The sequence below is a fragment of the Nomascus leucogenys genome, chromosome 11 (genome assembly GCF_006542625.1).
Source record: "Nomascus leucogenys isolate Asia chromosome 11, Asia_NLE_v1, whole genome shotgun sequence".
In the NCBI taxonomy this organism is placed as follows: Eukaryota; Metazoa; Chordata; class Mammalia; order Primates; family Hylobatidae; genus Nomascus; species Nomascus leucogenys.
In genome coordinates, this window is record NC_044391.1 from 104378085 (window position 1) to 104391818 (window position 13734).

The window sequence follows — 13734 nt, forward strand, 5'->3', positions numbered from 1 at the left end:
TAGTAGACACCTTTGTTTCACATGGTCATCCCTCCTGTGCATGCCTTTGTCTGTCCTAGTCTCCTCTTCTTATAAGGACATTAGTCATGTAGGATTAGTGCCTACTCTTTACCTCTTAAAGACCCTATCTCCGAATATAGTCACATTCTGAGATACTTGGGGTTAAGACTTGTATTAGTCCATTTTCACGCTGCTGATAAAGACATACCCGAGACTGGGAAGAAAAAGAGGTTTAATTGGACAATTCCACATGGCTGGGGAGGCCTCAGAATCATGGTGGGAGGCGAAAGGGACTGTTTACATGGTGGCGGCAAGAGAAAATGAGGAAGAAGCAAAAGCAGAAACCCCTGATAGATAAGCCCATCAGATATCATGAGACTTACTCACTATCATGAGAATAGCACGGGAAAGACCGGGTCCCATACCTCTTCCGTGGTCCCCACCCCCCGCCACAATATGTGGGGATTCTGGGAGATACCATTCAAATTGAGATTTGGGTGGGGACACAGCCAAACCATATCATTCTGTCCCTGGTCCCTCCAAATCTCATGTCCTCACATTTCAAAACCAATCATGACTTTCCAACAGTCCCCCAAAGTCTTAACTCATTTCAGCATTAATCCTAAAGTCCACAATCCAAAGTCTCATCTGAGACAAGGCCTTCTGCCTATGAGCCTGCACAATCAAAAGCAAGCTAGTTACTTCCTAGATACAATGGGGGTACAGGTATTGGATAAATAAAGCCATTCCAAATGGGAGAAATTGGCCAAAACAAAGGGGTTACAGGGCCCATGCAAGTCTGAAATCCAGTGAGGGAGTCAAATTTTAAAGCTCCAAAATGATCTCCTTTGACTCCAGGTCTCACATCCAGGTCATGCTAATGCAAAAGGTAGCTCCCCATGGTCTTGGGCAGCTACACCCCTGTGGCTTTGCAGGGTACAGCCTCCCTCCAGGCTGCTTTCATGGGCTGGTGTTGAGTGTCTGCTGCTTTTCCAAGCACCCAGTGCAAGCTGTCAGTGGATCTACCATTCTGGGGTTTGGAGGACGAAATGCCCTCTTCTCACAGCTGCACTAGGCAGTGACCCGATAGGGACTCTGTGTGGGGGCTCTCATCCCACATTTCCCTTCTGCACTGCCCTAAGAGGTTCTCCATGAGGGACCCATGGCTTCCACCCTCTGAACCACAGCCCAAGCTATGCATTGGCCCCTTTCAGCCACGGCTGGAGCAGCTGGGACACAGGGCATCAAATCACTAGGCTGCACACAACACGGGGACCCTGGGCCTGGCCCACAAAACCCCTTTTTCCTCCTGGGCCTCCAAGCTTGTGATGGGAGGGGCTGCTGTGAAGGTCTCTGACATGGCCTGGAGACATTTCCCCATGGTCTTATTAGGCTTCTTGCTACTTATGCAAATTTCTGCAACCAGCTTGAATTTCTCCCCAGAAAATGGGTTTTTCTTTTCTGTCACATAGTCAGGCTGCAAATTTTCCAAACTTTTATGCTCTGCTTCCCTTATAAAACTGAACACCTTTAATAGCACCCAAATCACCTCTTGAATGTTTTTCTGCTTAGAAATTTTTTCCACCAGATACCCTAAATCATCTCTCAAGTTCAAAGTTCCACTAATCTCTAGGGCAGGGGCAAAATGCGGCCAGTCTCTTTGCTAAAACATTACAGGAGGCACCTTTGCTCCAGTTCCCAAAAAGTTCCTCATCTCCATCTGAGACCACCTCGGCCTGGATCTTATTGTCCGTATCACTATCAGCATTTTGGGCAAAACCATTCAACAAGTCTCTAGGAAGTTCCAAACTTTCCCACATTTTCCTGTCTTCTTCTGAGCCCTTCAAACTGTTCCAATCTCTGCCTGTTACCCAGTTCCGAAGTTGTTCCACATTTTCAGGTATATTCAGCAACATCCCACTCTACTGGTAGCAATTTACTGTATTAGTCCATTTTCACACTGCTGATAAAGACATACCTGAGACTGGGAAGAAAAACGGGTTTAATTGGACTTACAGCTCCACATGGCTGGGGAGGCCTCAGAATCATGGTGAGAGGTGAAAGGCACTTCTTACATGGTAGTGGCAAGAGAAAATGAGGAAGAAGCAAAAGCAGAAACCCCTGATAAATCCATCAGATCTCATGAGACTTATTCACTATCACGAGAATAGCATGGGAAAGACCGGCCCCCATGATTCAATTACCTCCCCCGGGTCCCTCCCACAACACATGGGAATTCTGGGAGATACAATTCAAGTTGAGATTTGGGTGGGGACACAGCCAAACCATATCAGGACTTCTACATATGAATTTTGGAGGGACACAATTTAACTCATGATAGTGGGTGTCTTGTTAAATGTTCTGTGTGCACTTGAGAAGAATGTGTGTATTCTTTCACTGTTGGATTCAGTGACCTATAAATGTTAATTAGGTTAAACTAATTGATAGTATGGTTCAAGAACAAATGGTACCAACTTAGGTTTAACTTACGATTTTTCAGCTTTACAATGGTGTGAAGTCTGTATGCATTCAGTAGAAACCATACTTTGAATTTTTATCTTTTCCCAAGCTACTGCTATGGGACAAGATACTCTCTCACGATTCTGGGCAGTGGCAGCAAGCCTCAGCTTCCAGTCAGCCACTCAATCCCAGGGGCAAACAACTGATACAGCCATTCTGTTTTTCATTTTTAGCAAAGTACTCAATACATTACATGAGGCACTCAACACTTTATTATAAAACAAGCTTTGTATTAGATGATTTGCCCAACTGTAGGCTAATGTAAGTGTTCTGAGCACATTTAAGGTAGGCTATACTATGCTATGATGTTTGGTAGGTTAGGTAAATTTAATGCATTTTCAACTTAGAATATTTTCAGCCTCCCAAACAGCTGGGACCACAGGTGTGGGGCACCACGTGTGGCTAATTTTTTGTAGAGACAAGGTCTCACTATGTTGCCCAAGTTGGTCTCAAAATCCTGACCTCAAGTGATCCTTCCACTTTGGTCTCCCAAAGTGCAATTACAGGTGTGAGTCACCACACCTGGCCATGTTATCACACATTTTAATTCTTTATAAATTAGAAACTTCATAACACATTGTTATTTAAAATTTAAACAATTATCTTTAAATATATATAATATATAAATATGTATATAATATAGAAATATATACAGGAAAAAAAGCTTTTATACTTACTCATGTGATTACCCTTTCTTGCAGTCTTTATTCCTTTGTTTAGATCCTTGGGATTTTTGTTGCTATGGTGACCTTAGTTATACCAGGCACTTGAAATCTTACCTTGTGTTTAGGATATGGACTTGTTTGCCCAAAGGTTTTCCCTAATGTTTGCTCCACCTTCAACCTTAGGTCTTCTCAGCTGCCAGTTTCTCTCTCCATACACTTGCAGCTCTCCCAGGAGTATTCCATTGTTACTCATTAGTCAGTGCTTATTAGCAGGGCAGTGCGATCTGAGAGGGGAGGTGCTTGGTTGTGATTCTCAGTTCTGATTCCTGCAGGTACTGTGTCCCTGGGTCTTGAAGGGTATGACCAAGTGTCTCTGTCCCTCCCGCCAACAGTAGTTTTGGGCTCAGCACATATTCCTGCTCCTTCCCCAGAATCAGAGGGTTTTTTGTTCTTGTTTTTTAAGTTTTTGTTACTTTTTCTCCAGCTGTGTTGGATTTACCAGCCCCCAGGAGCGTCAGTGTTTGTTACCCTTCCTCCAGGCTTTTAAGGCCTTTGTAGGAGAGATGGGCCAATAGCATCTGAGCATGGTTTTGTGTCTTTCTTGTAGCAACTGATATTCCTCACCCCCAGGTCTATGCCAGGAAGGATGCTTCCTTACATGCCTGTAATCCCAGCTACTGGGGAGGCTGAAGAATCACTTGAACTCGGGAGGTGGAGGTTGCAGTGAGCCAAGATCACGCCACCGCACTCCAGCCTGGCAACAGAGCGAGACTCCATTCAAAAAAAAAAAAAAGCTCTTACACTCTTCTGCATATTCTGCAAAGTATACTCTGGGAAGGCTGGTTTAGAGGATCTCTAACTTTTCTAATATTTCGTAATGCATGGCTGATGTTTAATATGAACTCAGACTCCCATCAGATTTTACAGATCTGGGTCTGCTTTTAGTTCAAATGCTTCAGCCAGGGCACTTTAATCTGAGGTCACAGCATTCCCAATTGTCAGCAGTATTTTGAAATCTAAGTTCCTCTGGTGGACAACAGGCAACATCATATAGCCATGGAGGATCTGAACAACTTCTAAGTCTGAGGGATTTTATCTAGTGGTTTTGGATTCTTTTCCATTTATACTTAAACAAGGTGACACAAATTTCACTCACAGAAAAGCCACTCTTTTTTTTCCCTGTTTTTAAGAAGTCTAAAAATGCACAACTATTTCCTGAATGAGCAGTGTGTCCAGGTGTAGAACAGGGAATGTCGTGTCCGCTGGGAACAGACGGTGTACCTGGCACAATTTTATGAGAATTATCCCACGATTCCTGTCCCACCCTGCAGCCCACCGTGGGCTCAGTGGCGAGTCTGATTCTCTGAGCCCCAAAGGGTAGCTTTTTCCCACAGGACACCAGCAAGCAGAGCAGCAGCTTGGAGCTCTGACAAGGAGGCTGGAGTGAAAGGTCAGATTGGACCATCCTGGATCACTGGAGGACAATACCCCAGGAACCTCCAGCAATGACTGGTATTGGAATGAGTCCCCTGGTCACCCCCCTGTGGCATGACATTTGCAAACAGCGTCTTCCTGTGAGGCTTGTGAGGTCTGGCCAGTTTGCATTCTGCTAGAATTATTAAGTATGGACATCCTCATAGATCCAGAAAAGGGCTGAGATCCAAAGGATTGAGAATGCTTTGGGGGGTGTTTCCATAGTGAGTGGCTGGCTATTCAATAGTCAAATGTTTGAGAGGATACAAGTGATGTGTTTCCTGAGGCAAGCGGTCAGAACCCAACAGACTCTTCTGTTCAGCTAAGATGTGAAACCATCTGAAGTTCTTACATGTTCTCACAGAGAAATGGAATCTCACAGGGAAATGGATATATTGTGATAGACACGATAAGCAGAGAAGTCAGCTGAGAAGCACACACACACACACACACACACGTCAAGACTGAATGCATAGATGTGTATTATAAAAAAGCGTAAAAATACACCACCGCAGATTGTGTAGGACTATATTTTCTTTTGACTTGGGAGACATGTTTATTGCTGTTAATGCTGCAAAGGGCTCTGTGTGCTTTAAAAAATCCCAGTCTGTTGCATTCATAAGCCTGGGTTGGATCTAAAGCAGCCTCCCGCTTTGGGAAAGGCATCCCCATGACCTTTCCATGGTTGCTGAATGCAGCCGGAGGCAGTCACAGTTGGTGATGTCCGGAGCCCACTCCCCACTGTGCTGGTCTGCAGAACTTCTGCATGTCATTCCCACAAGCAGGTCTCTGCCCTGCTCTCCTCCACCTGCCTTGTCAGAGGAAGTCTGTGCCTCACAGCTTTCTGGTCTCAACCCTCCTCCACCCCTACAGATGTTTAAGAAGAAGGAATCAAAAGGTGAAGGAGAGGGGGAAACTCACCTCCGATGGACAAGTGAAAAGTGGGAGATGGATAAAACCAAGGAGCTTAAGATATCCAGAAATGTAAACTGTGTTTGGAAAAGTAAGGTCAGGAGAAGCACGGGACTCCTGAGGTTGCTCCCTACTATCTTGCAGACTTGCTACAGGACCAAATGAAGCAGGATCTGACAAGCACCAGGGCCAGCTCTTAAGCTTAGTGCCTTTCTGAACCCTGTGACCCAGCAGCCCCCATCAACTCGTCCTACCTGCCGTGCACAGCTCCTCCGTGCCCCTGTACCTGAGCTCATGCTATTCCTTCTGCCAGGGTGCCCTTCTCCTTCTCCACCAGGAGAAGACACTTGCCTGTAAGACCCAGTTCCAATGTCACCCCTTCCTGACTGTATCAGGAAGAGTCAGTGACGGTGTTCTATGCTCCCAGAGAATTTGCCACATGTGTTGTGATTATTTTTCCACATCTGTCTGCCCCACTGGACTGAGACCCTCACTCATCTTCATACCTCCCTGGTCTCTACCTAGTGGCCGAATCATCCTCAGGGCAGGGGAGTGCTCAGGAAATAGGTGTTGAATAAAATGAGTGTATCCATCCATCCATCCATCCATCCATCCATCCATCCAGATGTACATACAAATGTAAACATTCTGATGGTGAAATTGAACAATGTGGGCTGAAGAATAGTGCAGGTAGAAGAACCTAATATTACAGATTCTTGATTTGGGAGGAACTTAATTTTATTGTGCAAACAGTCTACAAATTTGAAACACACTCTATCAAGAAAGACACTGTGCTGTTAGGAAAGGGAGTGGGAGAGGGTGGCCCCACAAAACAGCGTAAAGTTCTAAAGAATTTGAGAGGAACACTCTGCGGGACCCTGTACCAAAGGCACCTTTCTAAGAGTCTGTCCCTTAGGCTCTGCCTCTTTTTGGCCACGTCATCAAAGGGCTTCTTTATGAACAAAGTGAGACACATTATTTTTGTTTTCTTGAATTCTAAAGTGATTGTCTTGAGTCTCCTGGGGGAGACTCCTGTGAGGTGTGGCCCACTCTAGTCCAGAAACAAACCAGGAGCTTGAAGACTCATCCCAATCCCATATCCCGTGAAAATGTGAAATCAAATCACCCCTAACAATTCCAAACTAATGGAATCCTAACATAACTCTAACTCTATGTAACTCTAAAGCTGAGTGTGCCGGTAATTAAGCTTCCAGCCCACCCTTCCCAGCTCTGGGGTGCAGGGCCACCACAGGCTCCTTCCTGTGTGCACCCCACCCCGCCCTCACCGTCAGCATCCTGTCTCCACCCTGAGAGTGACGGCTGGTTCCAGTAGCGGCAGTTGGTTCCAGCTTGCCATTTTCCCAGCACTCCCATAACCAGCCTGATGATGCCCATTCAGAGATAGCAGCATGGGCTGGCCATGTCCCCTCCCCAGAATTCTGCATCCAGCTCCCGAACCTTGGGCTCTGAGCCCTTGGGCCACGTGTACCATTGGTAGTGCCTCCTCCTCAGAGGACTAACCCCCAGCCCTAGGGCCACCTTCATATGTCTGAGTTTTGATATTTTCAGCTTCTTCTCTTTGTTGTATGAGTCCTTGGGCTGGGAGCTTGCAGTCAAAATCTTCATGATATCTCATTATCACTACTTTTTTTAAATCTCTACTAGCTGGATAACAATTATTTATATTAATTCTCTCTGTTGAAATAACTGATACGGTATCTCTTGGTTGAAACCTGACTAGTAGACTAAGAATTCTACCTCTAAATAATTCTGAGGGCCGGGTGCGGTGGCTCATGCCTGTAATCCCAGCACTTTGGGAGGCCAACGCGAGTGGATCACCTGAGGTCAGGAGTTGGAGACCAGCCTGGCCAACATGGAGAAACCCGGTCAGGAGATCGAGACCATCCTGGCTAACATGGTGAAACCCCGTCTTTACTTAAAAAAAAACAAAAACAAAAAAACAAAATTAGCCGGGCGTGGTGACAGGCGCCTGTAGTCCCAGCTACTCAGGAGGCTGAGGCAGGAGAATGGCTTGAACCCGGGAGGCGGGGCTTGCAGTGAGCGGAGATGGCGCCACTGCACTCCAGCCTGGGCGACACAAGCGAGACTCCATCTCAACAACAACAACAACAATAACAACAACAAAAAATTAGCCGGGCATGGTGGCAGGTGCCTGTAATTCCAGCTACTTGGGAGGCTGAGGTAGGAGAATTGCTTGAACCCAGGAGGCGGAGGTTGCAGTGAGCCAAGATGGCACCACTGCACTCCAGCCTGGGTGACAAGAGCAAAACTCCACCTCAAAAAAAAAAAAAAAAATCTGAAAATTAAATAAAGAACAGAAAAAAATTTGAATGGCAAATACAATACTGAAAAGAAATAACTGAGAATAAATAACTGAAAATAGCTCAAAAACTAAATATATCAAAAACTTAAAAAATTCAGAAAATATAATGTTCAAATATGAAGTAGTGCTTAAAATGAAATAACTAAAAACCAAATAACTAGAAAAAAATAAAAATAAACAACTCAAATATAAAATAACTGAAAATAAATACCTGTGAACATAAGCAACTCGAAAACCAGATAACTAGGGGAAACCATTCATGAAAACATTTCACTCTGAAAATAAATAACTTGACAGTAGTTCATCAACTTCCAGTGAGTTTTTAATAGTCAAATAAGTTACCGTAAAAATAAATAACTCAAAAACTCCAATAATATAAAGTGAAATAACTATGAAGGTAAATAACTCCAATAATAATTGTAAAGATAATTAAAAATAAATTCCGGCCGGGCGCGGTGGCTCACGCCTGTAATCCCAGCATTTTGGGAGGCCGAGGCGGGCGGATAATGAGGTCACGAGATCGAGACCATCCTGGCTAACACGGTGAAACCCCGTCTCTACTAAAAATACAAAAAAATTTAGCCGGGCACGGTAGCGGGCGCCTGTAGTCCCAGCTACTCGGGAGGCTGAGGCAGGAGAATGGCGTGAACCCGGGAGGCAGAGTTTGCAGTGAGCCGAGATCGCGCCACTGCATTCCAGCCTGGGCGACAGAGCAAGACTCCGTCTCAAAAATAAACAAACAAACAAACAAACAAACAAATAATAAATAAATAAATTCCAAGCAAATTAATTTGAACATCTATAACTCCTAAAACAAAATAACTACATATAAATAACTGAAAATGAACAACTCAACAACTAAATAACTTTGAAAATAAAGTAACTATAAACCAGTAACTGAAACTATAAATAACTAGAAAGCTACAAAGAAATGAAAATCAACTAATAAAACTAAAAATAAAATACAACTGAAAATAACAAAACTCATGTAAAAACTAATAAATCGATACATAAAATACCTCAGAAAGTAACTTGGAACGAACTCTCTCTGCAACGAAGCAATCTTAGCACTAACAGGAACACCCATGAACGCTCGCAGGGATTCTGGGAGGCGGACCGGGAGTTCCCAGTCTGCGGCGCCCACCGGGTTTGAGCGGCTCCGGCTCCTCCAAGGCTCGGGCTAAGCGGTTCTCAACCGATTCCCACCCCGCCCTGGAGAAATGTGGGCGTGTCTGCAGGCATTTTTGATTGTCACAATTTGGGGGTGGGGTGGAGGATGGGGTGGCGCATTCCTGGCACCTAGTGGGTAGAGGCCAGGGATGCTGCTAAACATCCTACCGTGGGAGCACAGAGAAGCCCACACAGCAAAGAATTGCCCGGCTCCGAACGTCAAAGTGCGCGGTTGAGAAGCCGTGGGCTGCGGGCTCTGCCAGCCTCTGCAGGCGCCTTAGAGCAGCTCCGAGGTCCCCCGTGCGGAGCTAGGCGCGCACCCAGGGCACCCCTCGGGCTCCTGGAAGGAGGCCCTGGGCGTCCCCTTTCTGCCGCCGCCGAGGCTCCGGTTGCTTTCTGCGTAGCTGGGCAGGGCCCGGGCCCCCACACCGCCTCTCCCCGGAATGCGGGCGCTCTGGAGCTGAGGAGCGGGGGCGTCCGCAAGGAAGTCAGCTCTCCTGGGCGGAGGTCCTTGGGCGCAGCGCCCTGGCCTGGAAACCAGCCGTCGCCCCCGCAGGAGCCAGCCGGCCCGTGGACGCCCCAGCGCGCTCCTCCTCGGTGCTGCGGGTCGCCCTGCAATTCCGAGAAGAAAGTCAGAGACGCCGTGGCCCAAAGAGGCGCTTAGTCTTTCCTCGCTCACACTCACGTTTCCTCCTCATCGCGTTCTTCCTTTTCTCCTTGGCTGCTTTCTCCCCTCTCCAGGAAAGCAGATTTGGAGGAACAGGTTTCGTGACTGTCGTCCGACTGGAAAAGGCCCGCGAGCTGCAAGGGAGGGGACGGGTGCACCCTCAGAGTTACTGCTGGAGGCTGTGGCCAGGCCGGGCAAGGTGGTGACTCCCGCTGGCAGGCTGAGGCCCACCCCAGCCCTCCCACCTGGGCCACGGGGCTCCCAGCGGGAGCCCCAGTTATGACCGGACACCAGCGCACCGCCAAGGAGACAGCCACGTGGGGACATGCCGGGCTAGCAGGGTCAGAGCCACTTTGAGGACTAGTGACCTCGGTTCCCTGGCTTAGCCAGGCCCTTATGGGTGAGAAACCTGAGGAGGGGGAGAGGGATGGAGGCGAGGGACAGGAGCAGGAGGAGCTGATGAATAGGAAGGAGGGAAGAAGATGAAAGAAACAAAAGGGAAGTAATTACACTCAGAGCGCTGCTCTCCTTTTCCATGTCTTCTGCACCTTCACAGTCTTCAAAGGTGTCCATGGAGCTAAACTCCCTGCTGGAGCAGCCTTAGGGAGAGAAAGGGAAGGATGGGGCCTCTGTGGGGTGGGAGGACACCCCCTCTGCCCATGGCAGGGTGTAGCAGGCAGTGCCTGTTGCAGGTACGGTCCTCCCCATCTCTAACTCCTGCCCTCCCAGGGCCTGCACTGCGCTGGGCTGTGAGGGGGTCTGTGATCTCCAGGCTGCGTTTCCAGCGCCAAAATGCCGTCATTCACTGAGAAGACGCGTCCACATGCCGTTCATGGCCCTACCTCCCCGTTCCTCCAAGAAAACAGTCATTGTTTTTTGTGTTTGCCAGTCTTCTAACCATGTCTCCTTCCCTTCCTCCTCCCCTGTCTCTTTCTCACCCTCCCCTCCTTGCCTCCTTCTCTCCCCTAATTAATGTCCATTTCCCATCTCCCTGGCAGCCTCTGCCAAGTGTCACTGCTCCCCATAAGGGAAAATCAGAGGAACAAGCAAGTGCATCCATCCTGCCTCTCTCTGCAGTGAACTGACTAATTAACCCATCAGTCTTGTCTATGGCGCACTTGTTACATCCCCGGGAGGTGTTGGACACTGTGGGGAACAGCAGCCACCGCCAAATACTGAGCAACTGCCCTGTGCCTGGTGGGATGGTGGGCATTTGTCAAAGTTTAAGCCTCACAACCCTGTAAGGGTCTCAGCCCCCTTTACAGCTGGGGAAACAGACAGCAATGGTCACTTGGCCAAGTCCTCTTGGCCTGTGGCAGGGCAGCTGGCTTCTCCAGCACTCCTGCTCTTTACCGTTGCTCTGAGTGAGATGGAGTCTCTGCCCCACAAGGCTCACAAGCCAGGGGAGGGAGCAGAGCATCTGCAGAAAGGTCCTAACACAGGGCAGCCCCAGACTGAGGGTCAGCTGAGTAGTCCACGCGGCGGGAGCCGTGCTAGGAGACTGTCTGCTCAGGCGAGAATTCAGGGAGGTTTGGGCAGGCCTTGAGGGGCGGACAGGACTGGAGAGGGAGGGCATTCTGGGCAGAGGCATGGCCGGAGGGCGGCAGGTGGCAGTGGAGGGAGCTGCAGTTATCTGGGTGAGCAGGCAGCACAAGTGGCGTCTCCTGGGCTGCTGCCCCAGGCCCCTGACAAGCCACGTTCTGGGCCCCAGGCTCTCCCCAGAGCAGATCAGTGGGGGCTGTGTGAGTAACACGGGGTGGGGGGGGGCAGCTGGGCAGCACCTCCCTGGAGGCCCCTCTGAAATCCCGCCGGATGCTGGCAGGCTTCGAGGGGGCTGGACACCCTCCTCTCAGGTTGAAGCAAGTCCTGGTTGAGTTCCTAGTCCCAGGAGGTGGGAGGGGCAAGGGGTGGAGGGCAGAGGAAAAACTGCATCAGGGATGTGCCCCCTGCCTTCATCCTCCAGATGGGACTTCGGAGCATCTGACGAAACCCCAAGACTCCTCTTTAGAGAAGTCATCCAGCCCTGGGGTCCCCTTATGCCAGGAGCAAGCAGTGAGAATGGAAGAATGATTGTCTTGCTGAAAGTTCTGTGACGGAGGGATAGAGGGACAAAGGGAGCCATGCCCTTGACCATTCCCTGCATGAATAGGAAGGGCTGTGTCTCCAGGGTCCATGGCCTCTGTGCCCGGGATGATGCCAGGGCTGCCAGGGACCACAGAGCCACCCACTGGGAGGTTGGGGGGTGGCCTGGCTCAGGAGCCTTCGTCAGCCATAGACACCCACAGCCTGGGGTGGGCAGGGCTGGGAGGCGACACAGGAACTGAAAAACCTGACAAGCTCCAGCCCCTCCGCAGGGTAAGTGGTATCTCCAGGTAAAATGATTAGTTGGTTCCAGCCCCTCTGCAGGGTAAGTGGTATCTCCAGGTAAAATGATTAGTTGGTTCCAGCCCCTCTGCAGGGTAAGTGGCACCTGGGTTAAAAGGACTGCCTGGAGCTGGCAGCTGCTCTCCCTGCTCTCGAGGGCCCTGCAGGGAAGCGGGGAAGGGAAGGGGGCACAGCGCTGGGCACAGAGGGGCTCTCAGACCCTGGACTCAACTGTTTCAGGGTCATCTGAAACAGTCAACTGTTTCGTCTAGCCCATTCCCTGCCTCCAGGCAAGGATTTGCCCGAACCTGGAAAGAGGAAGGATCCTCCCAGCGCCGTCAACCCCAGATTCCACCTCCCTGTGGAGGACTGTCAGCGCAGGCCCTGACAACTCAGAGAAAGACACAGAACCCACCTGGGCCAGTGACAGCAGGAGCTCCGGGTGGCACAGGTGAGGGTGGGGATGCCTGGAGCACCACGGGGGACCTGGTTTAGTCTAGAGCCAGGTTTTCCATACTCCTTAGAGTGCAACCTCAGGGAGATGCAAATTTTACCCCCTAACACAGCATACACGCAGAAATACATTTATACAATTCAAACGCAAGCGGACGAAACAATGTTTACCCTTAGAGTGTGTGAAGTCCCCATCTGTGCCACCCCATCCTATCGTGCTCTGTTCTATCCTAGGAGACAAAGCAGGAGGGGGGCTGTGGAGGTCGGGGAGTCTCATCCAGGCCCTTGGGCGACACGTCTCTCCTGAGACAAACTGCAGCTGCTCTGGGTGTGCCCTCACCTGTCTCCCCCCAGGCCCCGGGTTCCTGGCAGCAGAGACAGTTACCTATTGACCAGGATCTCCCAGGGCTCCTGGAAGAAACTCAGAATTCTCAGAACCGGAAAAGCTTAGAGAGCATCCTGCAGGCAAAGCCCCTGGTTCTCTGGGGAGGAAAGTGCGGCTCACGGGGCATCCCACCAGGGGCAGTGATTGACCACCAGGCTGTGGGCCCTGTGGGAGCTGAGTCAGGGCCAGGACTGGGTGTCCTGACTCCTAGAGACCATGTTCCCTTCCTCACCCAGGCCTTCCAGTCCCAGCCCTGGGCTTTTATTTATTTATTTTGGAGACAGAGTCTGGCTTGTCACCCAGGCTGGAGTGCAGTTGTGTGATCACGGCTCACTGCAGCCTTGACTTCCTGGGTTGAACTGATCCTCCCACATCAGCCTCCTGAGTAGCTGGGACCACAGGCACATGCCATCACACCCAGCTAATTTTTATATTTTTTAGTAGAGATGGGGTTTCACCATGTTGGCCAGGCTGGTCTCGAACTCCTGAGCTCAACTGATCTGCCCGCCTCGGCCTCCCACAGTGCTGGGATTACAGGTGTGAGCCATCGTGCCCAGATCCTGGGCTGACTTTTGCTGTCTTACATCATCTACATATTTAATCCCCTGCTGGATTCACTGGTCATGGGCTCTGAGGTCCTAAGAGTCTTAGGCACTAAGGAGCTGGCAGCACTGAGGGGACCCCAAAATCTCAGACTCAGGATCTGGCCAGTCACAGGCGTGTGAGGGAACAACTGAGAGGCCCATTGCCCCACGGCAGGAGGAGGTGCTCTGGAGTCAGT

General features: G+C 49.6%; 1 protein-coding gene across 2 annotated transcripts in view; it reads right to left on the reverse strand.

The window, feature by feature from the left end:
- Window positions 1–8012: 8012 nt before the first annotated feature.
- Window positions 8013–13734, reverse strand: part of MCF2L2 (MCF.2 cell line derived transforming sequence-like 2) — a 246979-nt gene continuing 241257 nt past the window's right edge. The window contains exons 28-30 of one of the 2 annotated variants that reach the window (XM_003256530.4): window positions 10262–10350; window positions 9770–9885; window positions 8013–9696 (exon numbers count right to left, since the gene is read on the reverse strand). In XM_003256530.4, the coding sequence (XP_003256578.3) occupies window positions 9573–9696; window positions 9770–9885; window positions 10262–10350 (329 nt within the window). In that variant the 3' untranslated portion in view covers window positions 8013–9572. The remainder of the gene's footprint in view (window positions 9697–9769; window positions 9886–10261; window positions 10351–13734) is intronic. The other variant, XM_030822875.1, reaches the window with a different exon arrangement.